A 26,660-nucleotide genomic window follows, 5' to 3' on the forward strand; every position below is an offset into this window, starting at 1 on the left:
TGTTGTTGGAGGCTGCTGCAAGGTGCGCTTTCTGCGAACAAGTTTTCGATGGAATATTGACTGCAAGATTCCGGCCCAGATTAAGGAGCATTACAATTATGGGCTTACGGAGGTTTCCGATATAGCGGAGAAGAATGTTTTCTATAAACAATTACACGCAGCGCATTAGAGGCTGTAACTGGTAACACACACCTTGTTGGGGCATGTGATGAGGAGACATGGACATAGACCATAACAACAACAATGAAAAGTTTGTAAACTTCTGCAATTTTCACCGCCCCGTTATCGGTGGCACACTATTCAAATACCGGGCCTGCACAAGATCAGTTGATTTTCAACTAGCTGACAAGGAACACTTAATCAGATCGAACACATCGGAATTATCAGTAGATTTAGAGTTATTTTCTCAATGTTTATAACAAAGTAGTTATTGAAAATGGCCTCAAAGGGACCATCTGATGGCCACTTATCTTCGCTTATGTGTTATTATTGCCTCCGTTCGCCGAGGAAAAGAGCGTTGTCCTCCCAAATTCAACATGGACCGTCTTTGTGATCTGGTTGTTTTTCAGCAGGGAGAAAACTCTTTATTGCGCGAACAACATAGTCTCTAAAACGGCGACACAAGGCGTGGCGGACTGTGGAAATGTGGAAAAGGAAATTATTTTTGCTATCAACGTGCTCACATAGAATAAAACCGCCGGGGTTGGCGATCTCCTACTGGTTGGTTTCCCCAAAGCTTTCATGAGGATTTGAGGCTGGACGTACATAAGTTGAAGATGTAATCCGCAGTGGATCTTCCCTCTCGTTGGGGCACTTCGGTTCGGAGTTTTACGGGTCCACGCGCCCTGTCGAGCAGGTATCCTTTTAGTTTTAGCTTCCAGTTCCGCTGCGATCCCACGCATCGGTTTAAGGACACCAATCAACGTGTCCTTAAACCGATGCGACATGTAAAGGACTGAAGGGTCCAAAGGACCCCATTGCCGAGCTTGGTTGGCACAGAAGCGTGTAGGCCCGTGTCGACGGGACAATTTAGTGCAGTTTCAGTATATCTTCACGGGTTATTTTGTCAACTTTTTTGGTTTTTGGAATAGTTCTGCCCTCTTAGTCGACTTCAATGAATCCGAACAACAAAGCGTTCATTGTTTTCGCGTAGCGTACTCTGATGCTCGATAGTCCATACGGACGAAATTAACTTATACAAGAAAAAATTCGTCAAGCAAATGAGGTGCGAGGGAGGAGAACTATTAAGTGTAGAAGAAAACTGTAGGGTTTGTAGCTTAGATAGGTTTACGTTTAGCAGGATTCTTAGGCGACCATTTTATCTTGCTAAGTAATGGCGAGCAGTGGTAGAGTATAGCATTTCAAACCACCAGCTCACCCCACGACTTCTCAAGACCCCTGCACTGTTCCACTACTGTTCTGCGCTAAGTGGATTCCACTGCATGGCGTAGCCCGCAATGCAATTGTCGCCCCTTCTTAATGTGTGATCTCTCCACTGCCACTTCCGTCTTTCGATTACAATATGCAGGAGTGGCAGGCCTGTGCGCCGACATTTGAGAGGGCATTAGGTCAGCGTACCCCGGTGCTACTACGCAGACAGGTATTAACAAAGGCTTGAATCTTTTAAGTAATCGCGTAGTTCACTTTCCATGTGCTACTCCCATCTAGCAACACAGAAAGAAAACTAGCACAGAACAGTCTCAACTTGATTTTGGTGTGCAGATAAATGCACTTCCGGAGTTTAGACAAGGCAGCGAAAGGGGATCTAGCTCTGTTAATGCATCGGGCAACATCCAATTTTGTGCCACCGTTAGCAGAATGCACGCTTTCTAGATATACGAATTGATCGGCCCTGGGTGAACTGTCCATCAATGCAGATAGAGAAAATGCAATGACCCGATAGACTGAAACCCTTGGTTTTGTAAATTTTTATTTTCAGTTAAACTCAATTTGCTCCTCTTTCCTAATCCAGAGCCATTTTATTAAGGTCTATGACCCGTGCAGAGAGTAAAAGAATGTCATCAGCGTAGCCGAGGTGTTTCAGGAAAGGTGTCATCGTCCAGCGTTACTGATAACAAGAATAAATAATATTGATGATAGGATGCAACCCTGGCGGACTCCGCTTTGGATCTTAAAAACTCGGAGATGTTACCTTGGAGCAGCACGTGAGATTTTGCGTCATCATATATCGCTCTGCTAATAGCTATTAGTTTCTCAGGAATGTCCCACTTGAGTAGAGAGCTCCAGATACATTTCCTGTTCACGCTAAAGCAGCGCGAAAGCAGGTGTACGAGGGTCTCGGATTCTCAAGATTTTCGTACGGGTGGAAGCAGCAGATTTGCAGTAACTGCAGGTGCAGCCATAATTAACTCTGCGGGGAGAACAATCAAGCCTAGTAGCTTTACTCCGCTTAAGTGCATTGATGGCCGAAATGATTTCTTTTGTGCTTGGAGGAACAGTCCGTATCTGCGTGTTACGATGACTAGCCATTTCATGTACAAGAAGAGGAACCACACCGGATGTAATACGGTTAAAAACCGTGGTGAGGTGATCAATCGGTAACAACTGGACTACTAAGGAGAAGGGTCGAATTCTCATTAAATATCCGTAGACCTCTTCGAAGTTTTCCGAATGTGCTGCTTTTTTCGCTGAATAAGATCGCAGCAGTGTTGCCTTCAGACTCTCCCAGTTAAGATTGCTTACATACTGGTGGTATCTCCCGTATTAGTGTGGAACTTATGAATAAATATGACATGTGCATGGTGGCATAAAATGCCGAAATTCCCCGCCAGAGTGAATGGAACACTCGCAGGAATTGCTCAACAGGAATAACTTCTGACAACCGGGAGAATTTCATGTTACACGGGTGAATGTTATGTGCAAGCTGATTCACCGACAGTGTGCTTTCTGGATGTGCTGCCAATTCTGGCAAGGCTAGTAATTGTGTAATGGATTGAAAAGTCAAATTTTGCAAACTCACGCACCAATGTTTTTACGTGCGATGGTATCGATTCCCGTAGGATGCAGCAGTTTGGGTATTTAGTCTGATTATTTGAAACCGTGGATGGCAACAGTGTTGAACATATTTGTATACATAAATACGGATACGAATAAATTTGTATAATGATTTTCTATGAATACAAGTCTGAATATATTCGTATTCGAATGAGTGAATATTTTGATATTTACACACAGAAATTTGCCTGTCCGATGTTTACCTAACACAAAATTCGTATAAGAAAAAAATGTCTTTGCCCTCAAGTGGTTTCTCTTCACAAAACAATACTTCAGACTTTGAAATATTTTTCGAGTTTATTTGTACATAGTTTATCGTCTAGATCTGCAACGTCTTTTAATTTTCCTATTGGATATTAAGTACTCAACTGTAAAGGAGTACCTGAATCAAATCAGGGTAATAATCTCATGCGAGCGCAATGCTGACCACATTGCCTCCTACAGTGTACTGTGGTGTTCTGTTACGGTCTTCAATAAAGTACTTTAACACACTTCAAAGCTCTGATTCAATTGGATTGTTGTGCGACATTATTATGTAAAACTACCACAGAAAAAAACCCCGTATGAGTCACCGAAGAACTACGTGACTTAAAATGGTGGAGGAATACAAGCTTTTCAGAAACTCGTGGGGGGACTTGAAGGACGTTACCTGGAAGCGGCAAGGATGGTGCAGGCAGGTGTGATTGAAGCTAGCAGAATTTTCGTCTAGCCTTGAAAATTCTGGTAATCATGCAATTCCTATGTAACCGAAGAATATAAAAATAGAAGCAGTTCTTCCACAAGGTAGCATTCTAGTATCTCGCTCTAGTATCTTATTTACATATGTATATTCCCGACATTACTGAGACTGATCGAAGGTTGATTTCCACTTTTGCACTTCGAACTCCTCCGCGTATAAAATATCGAAGTGGCTTCTAAAAGTAGTAAACAGATTAGGCGTTAAAATAGGAGGACGACGACGAAGAATATTCAGCGAGTCACCTCTTTTACAAAGAATCACGGTTTTCACCAAAAGATATCGGCAATTAATGCCATGAGTAATGAGTTTCTATCACGAAGAAAACGGACGGCTACGAAAGCTACCACGTTTCAAAATTATCTGCAGGAAGAAGCATGAACAAAGACCTTTCAAATATTGTTTTTCTTTAATTAAATTATTAAATAATAACTAAGCGTGCATCATATTTTTGTGACGACTTTTCAAAAAGTGCGGCCGAATATTTTAAGAATGCCCACGCAAGTTCTTCGTCATATGTAAAACTGGAATAAAACAAGTCGGGAAACCGGAAGCTAGACGCTTCATGTATGAAAAGTTTTGTGTATTTCTTTTATAAAGAGATTTGAGTGTGCATTTGTCCCGTTAGTACGTAGCACGTAGTATATGCATATATTAGGTGAAAACATCATAGAAGCGGCAGCTTTGGCCTATTATAACTTTGTTAGTAATAGCCAAATTTGGCAGGATCATGCTCTATGCTGTAGCCTATATTGCTGCAAAATTTCGTAATTCTAGGGTGAACTTAAGGGGGGTTTGTGTTTACACAAAACCTAAAAAAGAACCTTAACTTCGCTTTTGTAAAAGATACTCCCGAAAGACAGAAGGGAAAATTTGTCATTGAACTGACCAGGCATTTTAGACAAAAAGTGGCGCACATCCCGAAGAATAACAGAGCGAAAACAAATCTTGATACTTTGGAATTTAGAAGGTAATAAAAGATATTGTGACTATTATATTTCTTTGACATCCTATTAAATAAACAAAAACGATACTAATAATAACTCACTTGCTTTTCCTTAAAATGACGTAACCGTTGCAATAAAGGCAACTCACTTCCACCAATAGAATTTGGCACTTTTTCTTTTGTATGCAATGGATCGTCAGATATTCCATGCATATCTCCTGATTTAACGCGCGGCATCCGTCTTAGAACGCCTTTGATTTTAGATCCAGCTGAGGTGTGGTGGCTTCGTAATGGTTGCATTTCTAAAGACTCATCACTCCGTCTACTGGTCCTAGCGAAAAAGAGAATCGTCCTTAGATAATCCAAAATTCAGCCACTGCTTACAAAATATACCTTGTCTTTCGCAATGCAAATTTGATACCTTTAACGTCACTTCTTAACTTATCTACGAAATTTTTGGCACTGTTATCACTGTCTCCTTGAGCCCGTGCGGCTTGGGCCTCTCGTTCACTTGCAATTTTCGCATGCTTCTTATTTATACCCCTAACTTCCATAAGGCGTTTTCTACCGAGAGTTTGTAGAATCTCTTGTGCTTCTGGGTAATCCTTCATCGCTGTGAGGACGTCTTCCCGGGATAATGAAAATAATTCTGAGTATCCAACGGAGCGTACGTCAGCAGTTCGTCTAAATTCAAAATAAACCAGTTAATGCCAACAATTTTCAAAAATTATGTTCTTACTTGTTCAAACCATCTAAATTTAAAATACCAATTTCGCCGAAAAAATCGCCAGCTTTCATTGTTGTCAATACTTTCCCCGTTTCGCTGAGTACCTCAAGGATACCGTCAGCAATGATGAACATTTCTCTTGCTACCTCCCCCCTTCTGCAAATAGAATCACCAGGAGTGAAAATATAAGCTTTCATCTTCAAAACTAAATCATGTAGGAACTCTGGTTGGCACTCTTGAAATATTGTGACTTTTTTCAACACGCTCAAATTAACGTGAAGTGCAAGTTCGGTCTTAAGTTTATCCGGTAGAAGACCTAGCGCAGTGTTAATATCACCGCCTCCTTGTATTCGGCCCCTTGACCAACTGTAGTCGTACCACCGAAGGACACGACGTTTCATATCACCTGGAACCTGAAAGGGTGTTTAGGTACATAAGTATCAAATACAGTAGCATATGGTTAGTGAAGGGGGTACAATGTTTTTTTATTCGGGACCTTACCACATGGTCACTTACCTTATGATGCCTCATATACGTTTTAGCACCGTCCAGAAGGCGTTCGAATTCCAGACGATTTGCATTTCGATTTGTTATAACATTTCCTACTTGGCCCACAATAGTTGCGAATATAAAAACACCGATCAAATAGCTTACTATCGTAAAAATGTACCTGGAAAACAAAGAGGGTTCGAGAGAATTGAGTCACAGGCTACCACAAATCCATACTAAAGAAAACTAGATTACATCAAAGTTTTCGAATTTCACGTTTCGTTCGAAATTTTATAAAAATGCGGTAATGAAGGCTGTCGCGAATTCGAAAACCTTGATTTACATTCAATCGATTATTAGGACTGATCTCTAAGACATTATATTTCAACAAACAAATTTCAACAAATTAAATTCAGTACATGGCGGACAGCCTCCAATGACCTGCATTTTTTGCTCTTTCGAAAAGAAATTTACTAAAGTGATTTTTTCTCTAAATCCAAGCGCATACCCGAAACAAGACGCAAATCGAAGTAAACGTGAGTTAAGCCCACGACGAGGCAGGGATCTTGGGCCATCCGCCGAGCCTGAAAATCTAGAGGGAATAGTAAACGCTACGTTAATATTATTGTATATTATAGTTTTACTAAAAAACAAAAAGAAGAACATACACCATTCAAACACCCTAAAGGGGAAACAATAACTGTCATTACTTAATTCGATATTAATATAAATTCCACTGAAGTGTCCTAGAAACATCAATTATTTTAATTTTATAAATTGAAAGCCTTGTTGCCGAAGCTCGAATGTCTATCTACATTTTTGTTCATAGTATTGTTCCGAAATGAGGGCAGCAGAATTTAGATATGATGTAAATTTCTCTACATTGTAATGCTACCCCGGGGTAGCGAAATCCGGAGCCTGAACTACCTCTACCATCGCACCGTCAACTCCTTACCAAAATATGCAACAGTTCAGGTCAGAAATCAGCTAACCGTGCAATCAGCGGAAGATCATATTGATATCTAAGCCTTGAAACACTAGCCATCAGCAGAGTGCCATGACCAGTCAGAGAGTAACTTGGTTCTGAAATTTTGCCTCGTTACAGCCCGTGACATTCGATATTTGGAGCCGTTATAATAGCTGTTAGTTTCTTTGGAATACCCCTTCTGCGTAGAGCATTCCAAATATACCTCTGGCCGACGTTGTGAAGCGGAGTTTACAAAACGGGTGTCCTTCTTTCGCAAATTTAATTATCACTATTTTTTCACTTCCTGGGAAATATTTCAAATTTTCAGAAATTTTGAATAAGCGGAAGCAGCAATTCTGCAGGAGCTGTAGGGGCTGCAATGGATAATTCTGCGGGAAGAACGTCAATCCCAGTACCTTTACTCCGCTTGAATGCATTGATGGCAGAGTTGGTTTCACTTTTATTTAGAGGAACTGTTCACACTATCTTATATTACGCCCTATGTTGCTGCAACATTCTTTACTCTTGGGATGAACTTAAGAAGAGATTTCAGACGATCGTCAAAATATAAATAAATCCATTTACTATTATTAGCTTTATTTGAGCAGATATCGATATAGAGGGTATTCTGGTGTCACATAGGAACATTTCGATTAATTTTCACAATTGTTACTTGGTTGTTGGTACTTTCTGAGAATAGGATCTGGGTTTCGACACTTTTTAACTTCTGAACTCCGCCCTCTAACAAAAATGTCAAAACTGACAACTACTGATAAACACTTTAAATTTGATGCCTCCACTTAGTGAAAAAAAAATTTAACTTCCTATTTACATGTACAGTAGCGGTCAAAAAAACCCGAGGGCATTTTTTACAGAATAGGCGGTTTTGGGTCTTTGGTGTCTTTTGATAAGGAGCGTTATCTAATAGGCGTTTTATAATTTGTTTTGGGTTTATTGGAATTAAAGGGCAAAAGTTCCATCATTTTGATAAGTATTGACAGATCAATTGATGAAATAAATCAATTTGTAATGAAAATGACGGTTTTGAGAGAAATGCAGAAAATTGGTATGGATACTAATAAAAGAGAATTGGGTGTAAACTTATGTCTATAAAAAGGACAAATGCTGCTATACCTAACAAAATTAGGTGTAATGAATCATCAATAAGAAAATTTTGAACAATTTTTTTTCCAAAACGGAGAGTTTGGTGCGCTAGTTTGACAGTCAACTCCCAAGCAAAAAGAGCAAGGGTAATTTTGTACCGAATATCTCTGCGCAATCGTCTTAAAACTGTTTCTGAAATTGATGTGGTGGCAAAGATTGCCCAACAGTTCAAATAGAAAACGGTGATTTTAATAATTTTAATGTCTGACGAGCTTGGAAATCCACTCCTTACAGCTAAAATGCCTTCCGATCGACTAAATTGGTGCAAAACAGGAAAAATTGGTCAGCAAAAATTGGGGCTGAAGTAATTTCCTCTGGTGAAAACAGAATAACCTTAATTGGTTCAGGTTTGGGAATTATGGTGCAACGTATAATTTTTTTTTTGAGATGGAGAAGGTGAATGCATTTACGCACAGAGTGTTGGACTCCCGCAACAGTACGCTGTCGGACTACCAACTAAACACCTCCTTGTTATTAGAGAACTAGCCTAGAACCGTTTGATACATTACGTCAGGATAGCCCACCCCGCTCTCCCTCAGGGAATCCCTTTCGGGCGGGAAGGGATGAAGGGAGTTGTCAGTTCGGTTAGTAGTTAGTTAGTCTTAGTTAGTTCTTCACAGCCAACCGCCTCCACTCGCAACGCTCCTCGTCTCTGTACTTGAGCAAGACGCTTACGATCAACCTTCTTGTCAAGGGCATCTGCCCATAGCTCCGCGCCTTAGACCAGAACCGATTACTTTGCTCCCATAAGAAAACGTCTGCTAGTAGATATGGGGCCTCAACATTCGTCATTAGCCGACTCAAGGAAGAGATTCCAACTGCAGCACTGTAAGCCGCTACTTTGATTTGCTCGAAGAAGCTGATCTTCGAGTCGAGCATTATACCAAGGTATTTAACCGCTGGGTTTGACTCTATAGTCAACTCGATATGAGATGCAGAGTCGGGATTCTAGTCAAGATATCTACTTCCGCTTACCTGCAAGAAATAGCTTGGTACCTGGAATTCTCTAATGTGCCTATCATATATGTCCATCTAATGGATTTGAAGGCATTTCTGACATCCCGCGTTATAAGGAACAATATCGGTCGAGATCGGCGGCTGTGTGCCTCGGATCGATAAACCGCATCCTCGACCTCCATTAAAGGCATCCACTGCGGATCTCTCTGTTTTGAACCCTAACTGCCTTGGGGATAAGTCCCCCGCAGCGCAGATCGCTTTGGCGAGTTTTTCGGCACTTTCCCGGCAGTGTCATGCACACATACTGTACCGAGACGGCAGCTCCGGGTCTCTTTCCTACTGATATCAACCTGTACAGGATGCCTGGGGAATAATGCATGAAATGTGGGCTTTCAGGATGATTCTGCACGGTGCTATTAATCGAAATTGGTGAGAACAGTGCCAACATTCGCTTATTATTATTATACAAATTCAATAATATTTAAAAATTCGAGGAATCATGAAATTTACTTGACACAATGCACTTCTGCCACAATCAAGTCGATTGCGCAGAGATATTCGGAACAAATTGCAATCCTTACGTTCACTCGTCTTCATTGATAATCCACTGTCAGACTGTAGCACTAACTATCCGTTTTGAAATAATTTGCTCAAAATATTCTTACTGATGACTTTGTGTAAAACAAAACCTTGTTAAATTCAGTTTACTCTCTGTCTGTCTGTTTGTCACATGCATTTTTCTCGGCAACGGTTATAGCGATTAACATCAAATTTGGTGGAAAGGTGAAACGCTCACGTGTACAGTGAGTAACATCATTCAGCATCGAATTAAGGGAGGTCCCCATATATGCAAAAGAGGGTTGTATATTTTACATTTTTTTACCAAATATAGTCATGTGGGGTATCAGATGAAAGGTCTCGGTTAGCACTTTCCGAAGCCCGCCTTAGTTTTGACATTTGGTGGATAGGATCAAGTAAAGTTAATAGTAGTATATTACTATAGTTTTTAGTAGCTGAATGTAAGACCCCCTTTAAGTTTATCTTAGAACCAGATTTTGCAGTAATGTAGGCTATGGCATAGTGCATGATCTTGCAAGTTTTGTTGGAAATGGCGCTATTATTAACAGAGTTATAATAGATTAAAGTTGCCGTTTCTGTGTAAATTCAAGACTTTTAATGTCAGCATCACAAGAAAGTGGATATTCTCACATGCATATATTTCGTGCTGGGTCCTAATGGAAAAAATGCCCACCCAAATGTTTTTGTAAAACAGAAAACCTCTCATATCTGAAGCGTTCAGCTTCCGGTTTCCCGACTTGTTGTAAGCATAAGTTTACAACTAATTCTCTTTTATAAGTATCAATATCAATTTTCTGCATTTCTCTCAAAGCCATCGTTTTCATTAAAAATTGACTTATTTCATCAATTGATCTGCCAATACTAATCAGAATGATGCAACTTTTTCCCTTTAATTAAAAAAACCAAAACAAATTAGAAAACGCCCATTAGACAACCTTTCTTACCGAAAACGCCCCAAAACCGCCTATTCAGAAAAAGTGTGTTCTTTATACCGGTACTGTATGTGATCTGCAAAGGCATTGGATGGGTTAATAGTCCTGAGGGTATAGATAGTGCACCCTATAAGACAAACGCCTCTGTGCTTTCCATATAACGCAATGCATCTCTAAAGAATGCGACGAGTTTGTGCTTGGGAGATACATATTCCCCAGCTAAAGATCTTGGGCGAAAGTAAACTGGCTAACTTTCGAGATTGTGGTTGGTAGGGTTGACTAGTTCCGTCGTTCTTGCTGTCACCAGAGATGAATTAGTTGGAGTCTACTATCGATTAGGGGATAAGAAAACTTCGGAACTGGATGGGACACTCAATGAAGCCATTTACCTTACTGTGGAATTTGAGTATTTCGCGCATCGTGAAAGCTGCAGACGTTAGTGCTGTTGTCTAAAGGAGGGGGCCCACTGGAACAGATACGACACGTTACGACATATTTGGCTAAAGGAGCACTATCTCGGCTTGCTGCGAATACGCTCGTAGTTATTTATATGCGTATAAATTGGAAACTTTTCACTCTCCTATTCCTCATGGAACATAGAGGATATCACCAGCACCTTTACAGATTTAAATTGAACAACTCACCCAATTACCCAAACTACGAGAGCAGGTAGTTTTTCAGCGTCCGAAATTCGCGGATCAGAGGAGGAATCCCTAGCGGACATTTTATGTGAGGTGCCAATACTAGGAAATCTGGTGCGGAGAATGCTAACAAGCCAAGAGGATTGATGGATTGAAATGGTATCAATTTCATGATCGGATCTATCCTACGTAAACTGGGAAAAGCACAGGAGGTCGAGAAAGTGCAATTACCAGCGAAAGAAAGAAGAAAGAAAGGGGACTTATCCAGGGAGCTCTAGGGAGTTTTCTTTTATACTTCACCTGAATATGTAAAAGGACGGTGAAGTATTTCGCCTTTAACTGAATCTTTTAACGGCGTACGATTACCTGTAACTTTGGCGATATAGTATCCGGAAATAAAATCCAGCCAAATTAAATGGGTAATCAAACCGCACAAACCGAACGGTTTTCTCACAGAAATGATGAATATAATCAGAGAAATATTTCTGTATAAGATAATAGCTAAAATAATTCTGAAAGTTTGTCCGATAGACAGTACTTAGTACCAAGCCTTTGTCAACAATTGTTCCCGTCGTCATAGCGGGGGACGCTAACCTGACGCAGAAATCTTCGGATTTGTATGCCACAGATCTCTTCCGAAGTGGCTAATGGTGGCGAAAATAATCAAAAAGGCAGCAGATGTGGTAATAAAGCATCAACCAAAAAAACAACAGCCAAAACGAATATATTCGAAAAATAAATGCATAATGACTATTATGAGCAAAAAAGCCTCCGAAAGGCTCAAGAACAAAGTAATTGTGCCTTCGAATGAGTGCAATGACTGTGGTCAAGCCCGTGAGGAGAAAATCTGGACCATGGATGAAAATTATACTGTCCCCTCTATTATCTCCTTAGCTTTAGCTATTTCATTGTGTATCTTTATTTCAGGTCTCCAGAAAATTCCGAATATGTGAAAATACATCGTTGAATTTATTATCACTCCTACATTTGGGCTAGTTTGAAATGGACGAGTAAAAACCAAGGGCGAGCGCAATGCTGACCACGTTGTCTTCTACAGTGTATCGTTGTGGGCTTGAATGAAGTGTTCTAACACATTTCATGGCCTAGATCAAGTTCGATTGTTGTGATTAATGTAATCATTACAATGGACGATGCATTTCCTAATCCCCCAACAACATACTCTTTCTTACAGCAGTTTGTGATAATGAGTATTGCTTCCGTTTTCTGTTCTAGAGTTTGTTTTCAGATGGGCACAATCCGACATCCATAAAATATTCTGTAACTGTGTTTGTCTCTTTTGTATCCTTTATGTAGTATAGGTCTTTTTAAGGTTTTGTGTGAAACAAAACCTCATTAGAATCAAGTCGATGTCTATCTGCCCGTCTGTCTGTGTGTCACACGCGATTTATTCGGAAACGACTGAACCGATTGTCACGAAAATTGGTGGGAGTATGTGGTCTGTTGTTCATTTTACATACAGTAATTGGCGCCATTTTGTGTTAAGTTTAGGGGGGGGGTGGGGGTTCCCATACATTTGAATGGGGGGGCAACATTTTTTTTCACTAAATGTGCCTGTGTGGGGTATCAAATGAAAGGGCTCAATTAGTACTTGGTCTGGTCCCATATTTGATCTCGAGTGAAACGTAGGGGAGTGAGGGCTCAAGATATAACCCTCAAAAAGTGTAACAGGTTTCGTTTTCAAAACCTATCCAACCGAAAAATCTAAAAAAAATCAGTGGTGTATCTAAACCAAATCTAGGCCTCAAATACATCCCGTTCCAATATCGGCACAAAAAGAGTTAGTAATAGTGTATTATCATATTTTAGGAATTTATCCGGAAACTCCCCTTAAGTTCATGTTAGAAATACAAAGCACACGAATAAAGGACAACATAAGACATCACTTTGGGAAGTTTGAAGGAAAACCAATTATTACTAACAAAGATATAGAAGCTGAAACTTTCACATTTTGTGTGAATTTCGTGCATTCTAAAATGTGTGAGACGTCATCATGACATATGAATTCGTCAATACCACAACAAAGTGAGCTCACATGAACGGGCGGTTTTTGGGAAACATTTCATTTTAGTTTTTTAATCATTTATATATAAACATCAATTACTCGAGACAGGCATATATATGTATTTACATGTAAATGAAGCCTTGCGGTAGTGTCTAATTCAGATAGATATATTTGTACATTGTACAAGCGGTAAAAATATACGAACTTTATATGTACATATGTATACTTTTATGCACGAAGTAAATCGAAAATAAGTGTCCGATCAATTTAGAATTAGAATATAGAATTATAGAATACAGTACTCGGTAATAGGCAATGTTTGCTTGTTTAGCGTGAACATAATATCTACGTTCGTAATATGTACGTATTTCTTGTAGTTTAAAAAAAGATTGAAGGAATATTTTTGGTTTTTAGCCCTATAAAAGTGGAAAAATGTATGTATACCCGAAGCGCCAGCTTCTGGTATTCCGACTTACTTCTTATTGATTTTTCCCAACTTTCGTTTTTACTTTCATTATCATTACAATCAATCCTGTCCAAGTGATAAACCTACAGTAGCGGGAAGGTATAAAGATGGACCAGGATTCGAACTCGTGGCATTCATGTCAATTTTGTAAGTATAACCAACGCTACTTTTGATGTTCATTCATAACCCTCCAGAAACCAACTATAAACTTAAATTCATCGCTACAAAATTAATTTGAAGTTTCTTTACCACTATACACTTCTTTACAGATTTGCTCTTTCTTTCCTTATCAGTCACTATTCCATCAAAAGTCAATGTTCTGCTGGGGAAAATGCATCATCTCAACATTGAATCACGTTTTATTCTGTAGAAGGGTCTCTGTTTAACTAGAATTAACCGCATCTCTGCAAAAGCTTGCTGGTCATTGCTCCCGTTGGATAACTTGAAGGTCTTCCTACTTTGGGAGTTATAGATTTGCTTCTTAGGTAAAATAAAATCGCCTAGTGGTCTCTAATCCTAATTAAAGTGCTAAGACATATTATGACCTTGCACAGCGCTAGTAAAAGTCCTTATCATTATCGCTGGCTAGTAGTAGGAAAACGTACTCTTCAGCTTTATCAAAGTAAAATTTGCAGGAGCAGTTATACACATATACACCGTGTGGAGTATGGTAGTGGATGAACTCCTGGAAAAATACTGGAATACAAGTCCAGGGTTACGCGGACGACATTGTTTTAATCTGTAGGGGCAAATATGGAGATACCCTATGTGATAGAATGCAAACTGGACTAAGGGTTAGTGCCTGGTACAGGAAGGTGGGACTACGGATCAATCGAGCCAAAACCACTATAGTACCATTCACTAGGAGGCGTAAGCTTAATCACCTGAGTGCCATAACATTACATGATATGGAGGTGAAACGAGACACAGAGGTCAAATATTTGGGAATTACGCTAGACCAAAACTTACTCTGGAAGACACATGTTGGAAACACTTGTCGGGAAGCCACGAGGACTCTGATGACTTGTAGATCCATAGCAGGAAAAAAATGGGGTTGCAGCCCGAAGATACTACTTTGGATATATACTGGGCAGAAAGAACTGAACTCAGCGCACAAGCCAGGGAATTACATAAGCTCCAAAGGCTGGCTTGCATATGTATCAGTGGGGCAATGAGGATATGCCCAACGGCATCCCTGGAGGTCCTTCTGTGATTAACGCCTCTCCATCTGCACATACAGATGCAGGCTAGGACGGCAATATTCAGGATGGCCGGTAGTATGAGTGAGGCGGGGAGCTACCTAAATCGAAGGAAAATTGCTAATCTTTCTAGGCGGCATCTTGAATTACTGATACCAAGGGATAACATGACAATGAGGTTTCACATCGATAAGAAGTTTGAAACACGTTCGAGTAACAAGGCAAACTGGGAGAGCATGGCTGCGACATACGGCTTCAACCAGCAACTAATTACTTGGTGCACTGACGGATCCCTCATAGCAGAGGGAGCGGGTGCCGGTGTCATTGGTCCAAGAAAAGGTACTTTGAGCCAATGGGCAGGTACACTAGCATATTCCAGGCGGAAATATACGCCATAGACAAATGTGCCTCCTTTAATCTGCAAAGGAACTATATGGGGCAGAACATAGCTATTCTCACCGATAGCCAAGCAGCGATCAAGGCACTTGGGTCCAACCAGGTGAACTCTAAACTGGTGTGGGAATGCCTTGAGAGACTGTATACACTCGGCTCGTCCAACAAAGTCTGGATACTTTAGGTTCCAGGCCATGCTGGGTTGGAAGGCAACGAGGTAGCGGACGAACTAGCCCAGAAGGGAGCAGGGACGTCTTTACACGGGCCAGAACCCTTCTGTAGAATCGGAAACGGTTTCATGGCTATGACTCTAAAAAACGAAGAGGAACGGTTGAGGGAACTATATTGGCGGGCCTACCAGGGATGGAGCAGTCCAGGGTGCTTATTGGGGGATACGGACGCATACGAACAAAGGATTGCTTAAATCTCACCAAAAAGAACCTCCGAATCATAGTGGGAATTCTCACTGGTCATTGTCGGCTGAACTATCACCTAGGGAAGCTAGGCATATCTACGGACACTGCCTGCAAGTTTTGTGAGGAGTATGACGAAACCTCTATACACGTTCTGGGACAATGTCCGGCACTTGTGCAAAGTAGGTCGAGGCATCTGGGAGAACACTTAATACCAGATGCAAAGCTGGAAGATCTGGAAGGAGGGAACATACTAAAGTTCCTGACGGTTATAGGCCTGCTTGAGATACTATGATCAATAGGTACACTATTCCCAGCAAAAAGGGCACAATAATTCTTCAAGGGCGCGGTGCGACTTTCCCTTAACAGAATAATAATACACCGTCTTTATAGTTGGCATAAAAGGTACATCATACAACTTTTTATTGTTTGACTCAAATTAACGACGCCTCACAAAAGAAGGCCGTTCGGTTCACTAGACAACGAGAAGTAGTAACTTAAGTGCCAGTCTTCTGATCCCAAAAGGGTGCATGTATGAACACCCAGGACCTCGGAGTCCTCATATAGGAACATTTCCACTCGTATGGGAAATTGGCTGATTTGTAGAGATTTCGGTTCAAACACTAGTTTCCAGAGTGTAAAGACAATTCACTGAAATGCCTGGATAGTCCAGGTGTTCGTCACCTTCGTCATATTATAAGTTGAAATACCTGTTATTTTTTTGCCCCATACTAATTGAGATAGACTGTGGTTGGCAGAATTATTCCCGGCTATCGTAAAAGGCAACTAAAAAGAAAAGAAATTTTTGGGCTCGCGGCTTGCAAATTTCGATTTTGCTACATGCTATCAAATCGCTATCAGCGCCTGAGTAAAGATGAATTTATCCGTTACGGGCTTCAGCTATTGTACAAGGTTTTTGGATTGAGCTTACGCCACTTGACTACTGTGTCGAGAATGAATACTGGTCTTCTCCAACTTTAGCAAGAGTACTAGTAATATAAACTTGTACATGCTCGGGTTAAATGAAATTAGTCGGGACTCTGAAGAGTACTTCTCGCGGCACAGCTTTATTGTATGATACTCCGGAAAGTCTCACGGAAGTAAGCCTTAATCGCGTATTTGCACCAACAGAGAATTCTGATACAGAGGAGAAGCAACCGAATGCGGGCTAGAAGGGGCTTCCTGACGATGACGTTGCGATCGTGATGAGTGATCGGAATACCAAGATGAATTCTGACTTTACCTTGTTCGGACAGGCGATGAGGAATGGTGATCATAATGATAAGAATGTGAGGCGCATAGATTTCATTGTTGGGTAAAAGTCATCAGGCTCATTATCGTGAGCTCTCATAAAATCGGCAACGTTATCAATCATATCTCGTGAGTAATAGATTTAGGAGTTGTTTACTGGATGTTGCGGAACAACAGGGGCGTTTACATGAATGAAATGGTTAGTCAGAAATGAAATAATTTCGGCCATCAATGCACCCAAGCGACGGTTCCCCGGAACTATTCATCACAGCCTCTGCAGTTTACTCAGTGCTCCTGCTTTCACTTATTCGAACATTCTGGAAATTTGTGTGCGGATTCCGCTTTACCCGCCCTTCATCGATTTCGAGAAAGCTTTCGGCAGGAAGTTTATTTTGAGTGCTTTATACAGGAAGACATTCCGGGCAAACTAACCGTTTTATCAGAGGGACATATGATAAAGCAAAATGTCCCGCACTGCGTGAAAGTAAAATCTCAGAGAATTTTGAAGTACAAAGTCGAAGCCGGCGCGGGTTGCATCTTGTCATTAATGTTATTTCTTATTGTTATCGGCGACGTTCTCCTTGGTAATTTGAGAAGAGAATGTGAAGGGCTACGATGGACTATGACTTCTTTGATTTATGGGGCAGATACGCGTGGACGTGGTGATCGAAGGCGACAGACGTAAGTGACAGTGGTTAGGCCTCTCATTAAGAATAGAATGAATGATTTGGTCAAAACGAATAGTTCGTAGACCAAAAAGGTGCACTTAGTTCGGTTCGCCATCACTTTACCTTAATGTGGTGCAAAGTCAGGATTCCTTCAATTTCAAAATGGAATTAATTTTGGTACCGTCCCCTTAGGTCTGGGTCAGGTGGTTTTCGTCCTAAATATTATTCACACTCCTATCGAGTTTGTGTTTATATATCATCTATTCTCATGCTAGATTTTGAGTGACATAGCGGATGAAAGCCTCCCTTCTTTCTGTTCTTTAGTCACTATTTTCCTGCTTCATAGTTTCTTTTTAACAAGAAAATTACTAAAGAAACGTGTCTTAAATAAAGAAGGTATTGAGCGGAAGGACGCGGAAGGTCGCTGGTGACAGTGAGATTTGAATCCTGATTTGACGTCGGATACCAGTCGACTCAGCTGTGAATGAGTACCTGAGTCAAATCAGGGTAATAATCTCGGGCGAGCACAATGCTGACCACATTGCCTCCTATAGTGTACTGTAGTGTACCGTTACGGTCTTGAATGAAGTGCTCTAACACACTTCAAGGCCCTGATCCAATATGGATTGTTGTGCCAACGATTATTATTACTATTGAGCCATCAGGGCTTACTGCGCGAAGAAAAAAGAGGTTTTCTATAGGGAATTCAATCCAGTTTAAAAGAGGTTTTCATAAAATAATACTGTTCTAGTCATCATCATCAACGGCGCAACAACCGGTATCCGGTCTAGGCCTGCTTTAATAAGGAACTACTGTTGTAGTAGTGAAAGATTTCACTGATAAGGTAAATGGTGACACATTGCTCTAATATGCGTTTCTGGAAAAAAGCATATATCAAAAATCAAATTTGAGCTAGGGTTAAGGCCAATCTTTGATATAACTCTATTTTTTTTTGTTCCTACAATAATTTCTTTCAATATAATGAAATACTGAATCCCAATTTATATTTTCCATTAGAAGGAGAAGCTGCTCATACCAAATTAACTGGACAAACATTGAATGGTTACACATAAAAAAGACTGTTTCAACATCAATATGAACTAAACGTTTACTCACTTCAAGGACAAAAGCATAACCAATGACTAATATAGATAAAAATAAAATAAGAATTTGGTACTTACTCTGCATTTGTTTCTGGGGTCGGTAAATCACCAATTGTCGTAAGTGTTAACGTTGACCAATATAAACTTCCTAAATATTTCCGACTTAATGTGGCATAATCTCCCGGACGATATGGATAAACCCAATCTCCCTAGAAAAGAAATCTTGTCATTGGCAAAGTATTATTTTAGATGACACTCTAAACACCTGGAAACCCTCCACTTCCGATAATAAAAAATAAAAACATCCAAACCAATGAGCTAAAATCAACAATATATGAATTAAATTAACAACGCGCCATAAATTTGGCCAAACAGTTCGACTCTCAACGATGTAGTAAAATTTTATAATCCGATAAACCTGAAAAGTACGAAAGAATCTTTTAATTCCAATCATATTTTCTATATTTTGAGTGCTTACTTTAAAAAAACGTGGAAATCGTAATAAAGGCTGCTGTCCGAGTTTCAATTGCAAGAGATCCAATGGCAATAACGATGCCAAATCCAATAGAAACGATTTTGAACGAATATAATGGAACGCCAATTTTTTATCGTCATAAACCTATGAAAAGATATTGTATGTAGTCAAATAATCAATTGTAAGGTATCTGAAAGAATTATGGAATGACAGCAACGAAGGTACGTTAAATGGCACCAAATTTTCATCACAAATTTGAGGATAAATATAGCAGGAAAGAATTCTTTTGATGGCACAATTCTCTAGATTGTACCTTGATCAAAGCCATGAAACTCAATCCAAAAAATTAGAGAAGGGTATTGTCAAGGGATCCCCCAAAGTAAACAAGACCAAGATGGTACAGACAGGCGTATCCCCAATGGAAACTACAACATTGTTTCGATTTGTCTTTAATATCTACGATTTCCTTACTTCCTATACTTCACATACAAATATTCATAAGAAAAAGGAAAGAAATGCGTCTGGGTAGGTAAGATTGACACTTATGGCTATGTGGAACTATTCAGCTATTAATGACATGCAATGAATTGAAAAATTCCATTATAAAATGATACCTGCTTTCGAATTTTTATTGACATGAAGGGATTTTAGTAAATACGACAATTGAAATAAAAGATAAAGAGTTCAAATGTGACAAACTTTATGTCGGTGGAGAATAGCTAAGATTAAGGAAGGCAAAAGAGGAAAAAAAGGGGTCAACCAGTATAAGTGCAGGGTCTACTGAAACGAAGGTGTACGGCTTAGCCTCGCGTTCATTAGGACCGTTAGTACGTGGCGATGAGTCAAATCCTGTACGAGATGACCTTATTTTAGCAGAATGTCCGGGTATAAGCTGTCAATCCTAAAAACCTCTCTTTGCGAACCATCTACCTTGGACAATTGTCAGTTGTAAAATTCGAATGGACCTCTGTTGGCACCGGGGCATCTCAATGAGTAATTTTGGCTCTGCTGTGCGATTGGGAATTGTGACACGTTCGATCTCTTGGCACCTATACCCGTGGGAATCAAATAAACCCTGACGCTTCAGTGATGAAAGGTTTTGTGTATTTCTTGTGTAAGTATATTTGAGTTCAGAACTGTCCCATTTGCAGGCAGCACGTAATATACATGCATTTAGCATGCCAGACTATTCACTTTGATGTCATACTGATATTCAGTGTTTTTGGCTGCAGTAAATTTATACGAAAGAGAAAATTTTGAGCTGTCACTCTTCTTTTTTTTCAACCTTTGTCCCGTTCACAAACGGGGTCGGCTGGTCGTGATCGGTATCGTCATTTGGCTCTATCAAATGCCTGATCTGGATGCAATCTCGAGGCTTTTAAATCCCCATACAAGGTATCAAGCTACCATTGTTTCGGCCAGCCTTTTGGTTGTTTACTATCGACTTCGATGTTCAGACCAATCTTGGCAAGTGAATTCACGATCATTGAAAACCCATAACGATCGCGGATATCCTCATTTCGGATGTGATCAAAACGTTTTACGCCACTAATCCAACGCAACATCTTTGTCTCCATTACTGCAAGACGCCTTTCATTGTCTTTTATAGTCGCCAACACTCAGAACCATAGAGGGCAACAGGACGGATGATATTGAGGTAAATTTTAGATTCGAGACATTCTTCTGTTCTTTATGATCGACCTATCAGATCACAAAGAACACCAGTTGTGGAATGCCACTTCATCCATGATTAATGCATGAAACAATTTCATAACGCAGTTCTCCATTGGCTGATAGCGTTGACCCGAGGTATTTAAATCGCTCAGTTCATCCACTGACATTGATTGTGCCTGTTCGCTGATAGCGTTGATATCTTGAAAACGTCGTTTCTGTTGATAGTGGCACCGAACCGAATGTCGCTCGCCGCATTAACAGCGCTAGATCGGGCTTCGCTGCTTTATCTGGAAATGCACTTATCTCCACACCAATATCTTAGACAATTTTGTGCCAGTGTTCTTTCTGTGTTGCTATATAGAGGTAGCAAATGGAAAATGACCCCCGTTATTATTCAAAAGCTCCAAGCCTCCGTCAACACTTGTCTGCGAAGTGTCATCGGGGTGCACTGATCTGATATTGGACGAGTTGATCAGAAGGCGGAAGTGGTAACAGGTTACACACTAAAGAGTAGCGATCATTCCATTGCTGGCTACGCCATGTAGAGGGAGTCACTCTCCAAAGATGGCCGGCGAGTGGATCGCCCCAAGAGCACTTAGCGCACGCAGAGCGGTACAAGAGGAGTTCAGGCGTCATGCCAAGTCCTGGAAGGAGTTGAAGTGCATAGGTGTAGATGACGTCGTATGCCCCACCAAGGGGCGAATGACAATGCGAAAGTATCCCCTCATCTCATCAACCACAGAGTACTACGCTTTTAGAAAAGAGCAGGATAGTTTGGAACGAAATCAAAAGCATTTTGGTGGTTTCCATTTCTCTCTCAGTCATGCAAAAGCGCCTGCACGCACGATTGCCTAGTCCTTTGTCCCGCACTAATTCACTTTAATATTCCTCATCAGCATCTTTTCCTCTCCCAGCATTACATTTTCTACATTCCTTTTGCTACATTCATACTTTCACTTCCTGTCCCATCCAATTCGCATGCAAATTTCAAATTGAAATTATTCTCTTTTTGTTTCAGTCCATGTAAAAATTAATTTTTCAAATTGAAGTTATTGTCCCTCCCCTCTCCCTAATTGTCACCAAAGACTAAAATTAGCATTTTTTCCCATTTAGTCACAAGACTTTGTTTACATTAGCGCACTCAATTCTATCTACGAAACCCAAATTTTTATTTTCTTGATGTATCCCAAATTAGTAGCAGAATCTGGCTGACTTTATTGGCGATTGAGGTTGTGCAATTGACCACAATATGTCCCGTGTGTCGTTGAGACCGACTGGGAAAGATTTGGGACATATAGAAAAAGGGAATTCGCTAATTGTTTTGTTACGTGGTTTGCGGTATCACGGGTGAGTAAAAGCGTGCAATGAAAGGATCCTTTTTAGTAACAAATCTCTGGCGCATGAAAAAGTTTACTGTTATCTGCAATTTTTTTCACTTTCAATAAAAGGAAACTGAGTGATTTTCAAAGTAGCGTTCCCATCGATTAACTATGAAATGTGTTCCAGAGGACTTCGATAGAGGAACTTCCGCATTGAAGGAAGATAGGCTGGACATCCCAGTGAACTAACCAGACGGGATGGGTTGACTAGGTGGCCTTCACTTTGTGCTTGCGAGGGTCAAATTAGGTCGAAGGACAAGACGGCTGAGGGACGATAGCAGCATCAACCATGATGGTAATGGAAGTAGACAATTGATGATTGCTGCGGTGAATGATGCTATTTAATTAAAGTTTTTCGACCGCAACTGGATGAGGGAGACAAACTACTATACAAGCTGTATTGGATTTATTTTTTTTTAGTTTTTTTCTTAGGTTCATTTCCAATTACTTCAGAATTCCTTCATAATATTATATTTATTTATTTAATTTATTAAACTTCAATTTTCAAGTTATTCTGGCTGTGGGTAAAAATTATTTGTATTGATTAAATTTCGAGATACGTGCGTTTTTAACCAATAGAACTCTTTGGTTAAAAATACATATATTGAAAAACCTAAACGGGGCTATATAGCAGAAACAATATAGAGGGTTGTCTGGTATACATTTGCTTTCCATCTTCTTTTGACTAAGCTTGTTGTTTTCTATTGTAGGTCTGAGTTTTTTTGTTCCTAAATTAGTCACTTTTAATTTACAAGATCGTGATTTTTTCTTTGAGAATCACTCCTCTAGCTAATTATATCAGACTACCGTCATGGCAGATAATAAATTATCTCCTTTGAACTTGGAAAAACAGAGAATGAGACCTCAGACCGAATGTGACTGCAATCCAACAGAAGATCAACATGTGGAAAGCGAAATCCATTCATGGACATCATATAAAGAATTTGACATTTGACATCGAATGTCAATTCAGGATGCTTCGATCCCAACAAAAAAAATTATAAATTATGAAGGACATGACTCCTCTACTATCAACTCCAGTTGTAGGTTATGCCACTGTGAAGAGAAGACCATCCAGTATATAACATCTGCGTGCAGTATGTTCAGCAGCATCCATCAAAACCTTGTATTGAAGTATAATTTGGTGGCAAACTAAAGTCCACAGAGAATCTTGGAAAATGATCGGGTCAAACTACTGTGGGATCACACTATTGCCACCGACCACAGCGTTAGTCAGTGTTCTTCAAACAAGAACGAGCGTGCTTTGTAACCGATGTAGTCTGTTGAAAAACACCAAGAAAATACCTAGAACGTCCCCTTGGCGAACGATATGAGGAAGATAGCAAGCAGAGACGGGGGCCTTCAGCCCATCCTTCGGTTGGTTGCCCCTCGGTCCGGTTGAGCGGGAAGAGGCTTCTTGGACGTTTTTGACTATGTATGTATATATGCGGCTCCTAGTGACCCCTTGTCAACCTCATCTACACACTATCATTCCCGGTTGGCTGAAATGCGCTTCAACTTTCCCCAGCACACACAAGACGCTCGAACTCCTCTACTGTTCTACGCCAAGTGCCCTTGGGGCGACCTACTCGTCGGTCATTTCGGAAGAGTGGGTTCCATTGCATGGCGTAGATTTTATGTAAGATATTAAAAGCGGATCTAGCGCTGTCGGCAGAAGCTGCATTCCCTAGGTATGTAAACTAATCGATAACTTCGATACTTTGCCCATTGATCCAGATAAGGAGAGTGTGATGACCCGTCAGACTGAGAACATTGGTTTTGTTGGTATTTATCCTCAGTCCTCTCTACACTTTCCCAATCCAGAGTCATTTGGGCAAGGTCCAGGACCAGGTGGGAGGATAAACATATGTCATCTGAGTAGTCGAGGAGTTTGAGTAAAACAATATCATAGTCTATCGAACTCGTCCTCCGGACAAGATGCAACTCTCTGAGATTGTATCTCGATGTAGCACGTAACGCTATCATATGTTGCTCTAATAATAGCTATTAGTTTCTGCGGAATGCCCCTTCTGCATAGAGGACGCCAGATACACTCCCTGTTCACGCCGTCGAAAGCTTTATCGATAACAATGAAAAACAGATGAAGCGAAGGTTTAAATTCTGAACGTCAATCAACCTGCTCTCTATCGGGCAAACTTTCTGTGTTCTTCCTTCCTTCTCCATAAGAGTGAAGTGTTCCTTCCACCTTTTCAGTTGCTCGTCATCGTGGATGAGGATTCAACCGTTAATGCCCTTCCCATGAAGTTTTTTCGTAATGCTGTTTCAACTTTTTTTCAATTCCATCTCTTCATCGATCCACTTCCACGATTCCGCAGTCAGCCAGATCTTGTAACAGCCCTTCGGAAAGTGGACAACAAGCTGCGGAGCATCTTAGAAAAGAGCATTTTGCATGGCGACCCAATGTACATTGATATTCTCAAGCGAGTAATCTGCCGTCCGATTAGCAAGGCAGCTCTCCTACTGTAGAGCGACAGCTGTGTCATACAGGCGGTCGATGCTGAACTTGGAAGTTGCAGCTATCCAACCCTGCGAGAAGTGGCGGACGCAACACGTAAAAGAACGATGCTAGTGCCTCTTTTGTTACGCACATTCTTAAGGCAACTTCTAAATCTACCCTACTGATTTTATGGCAAGGTGTGTGCTCGAACAATGTTTCCCCAATGGCACTGGAAGCTACATAAATCCTTTCACCATTATCCTTATGGTCACCAAGACCATATATCCCCATCATATGTTCTAGTTAGTTGTCATCTTGACATTCAGATCACCCATCACGAGTACAATGGAGCAACAGGGGCTCAGTGCTCAGAGGCTTTGGCTCTCCCCCACCTCATGCAACCATCATCATCATCATCAACGGCGCAACAACCGGTATCCGGTCTAGGCCTGCCTTAATAAGGAACTCCAGACATCCCGGTTTTGTGCCGAGGTCCACCAACTCGATATCCCTAAAAGCTGTCTGGCGTCCTGACCCACGCCATCGCTCCATCTTAGGCAGGGTCTGCCTCGTCTTCTTTTTCTACCATAGATATTGCCCTTATAGACTTTCCGGGTGGGATCATCCTCATCCATACGGATTAAGTGACCCGCCCACCGTAACCTATTGAGCCGGATTTTATCCACAACCGGACGGTCATGGTATCGCTCATAGATTTCGTCATTGTGTAGGCTACGGCTCATGCAACCACACACCCATTACGACCACAATGCTATTTTTAGGAAGCCTCTCCTGAACAGTGTGTAATTGCTCATAAAAAATCCTTTTCCATATATCGGAAGACTTCGTTCATGCCGGAATCTTGCAGTCAGAATCTCGTCAGAAACCAGAAGCCACCGTTTCTGTAGTTAGCGTGTTGCGCTATCCCACAAATTTCTATCCCTTTTAGTTACGTTTTATGACAAACTCTACGATTACATTCGTATTCGTATTCATGGAAAATTAGCGCACGACTTTATTCGTATTCGTATTTACGAATACAAAGATGATCAACGCTTCTCTTAAGCCTCCACTCACAGGACTGAGCTTGATAGAAGGAGTATTTCCCGTTGAAAGAAAGAAGCGAAAGTTTATTCTGTTACTGAAGCCCCAAAACCAATGGGCGTATCCTCTTCACATCGTTCTACCTATCTTTTAGCGACTATGGGACTATGCTGGAAAGAGTGAAATATAATAGGGTGCTTACGTTCGTCGAAAGGAGTAGGTGGCAGCTTTGGCTCGAGAACATTTGTACGGGTAAATGCTATATGGTCATGATTTTGGATGGAAGGTTCAATTGCTGTAGAACACAATTGATGGAGTGCTTGATGTGTGTATGCTAGAGAAAGCAATGCTGATTGACTTGGTTGTAAGGACATGGCAATTTATGCAAGTGAAACCATTTATGTCATCAAATCATGGTTATGAATGGTCAAACTGGACCTGTGGATGAAAAGACAGATACCGATCGCAAGAAAATCAGGAATTCGTTTTCAAATTGGTTACTAGATAGTGGGGGTAATGATGGATGTCAAGCTGAGCATCAAGGGTATTTGACTACGCAAGAGAGAAGCCAGCAAAGGCTAGTTCATCTCTAGGAGGATTCCCAATATCGGAGTGCCGAAATATAGTCCTCGGCTTTTCATTGCAGGAGTGGTCAAATTGATCCTACTCTTTGTGGCTGCTATGTGGGTGAGAACATCGGGCACCGCTGTAAACCAGAGATTGAGTTCGGTTAACCGGCCTATAATGCTGAGGGTAAGTAGTGCGTAAAGGACAGCATCGGGTGAGGCAATTCTCCTACCAGAGAAGGCGGGCGATTTTTTCCGAGGTGACGGTGAACTTTCGAAAAGCTACTAGGAAGGAGCTGTGAGACAGCGGCAACGGTGCACTTGGGGACTCGGAACATGATATGTTCTGCATTGTCCGGTATTCATGGATGAAGGGGGAGGCCAAACGGCATCGT

The 26,660-nt window shown here is 40.8% G+C and overlaps 1 protein-coding gene across 8 annotated transcripts in view; it reads right to left on the minus strand.

Annotated features, from left to right (window-relative positions):
• LOC119654235 overlaps positions 1–26,660 on the minus strand; it is a 277,681-nt gene that overhangs the window by 23,965 nt on the left and 227,056 nt on the right. For 5 of the 8 annotated variants that reach the window (XM_038059465.1, XM_038059466.1, XM_038059462.1 and 2 more), the window contains 8 exons: positions 19,148–19,288; positions 18,935–19,087; positions 18,748–18,878; positions 6,422–6,505; positions 5,941–6,094; positions 5,437–5,837; positions 5,091–5,381; positions 4,800–5,028 (listed from right to left, as the gene is read on the minus strand). In XM_038059465.1, the coding sequence (XP_037915393.1) occupies positions 4,800–5,028; positions 5,091–5,381; positions 5,437–5,837; positions 5,941–6,094; positions 6,422–6,505; positions 18,748–18,878; positions 18,935–19,087; positions 19,148–19,288 (1,584 nt within the window). The remainder of the gene's footprint in view (positions 1–4,799; positions 5,029–5,090; positions 5,382–5,436; positions 5,838–5,940; positions 6,095–6,421; positions 6,506–18,747; positions 18,879–18,934; positions 19,088–19,147; positions 19,289–26,660) is intronic. The other 3 variants (XM_038059464.1, XM_038059463.1, XM_038059467.1) reach the window with 3 other exon arrangements.

Source organism: Hermetia illucens, chromosome 4 (genome assembly GCF_905115235.1).
Source record: "Hermetia illucens chromosome 4, iHerIll2.2.curated.20191125, whole genome shotgun sequence".
In the NCBI taxonomy this organism is placed as follows: Eukaryota; Metazoa; Arthropoda; class Insecta; order Diptera; family Stratiomyidae; genus Hermetia; species Hermetia illucens.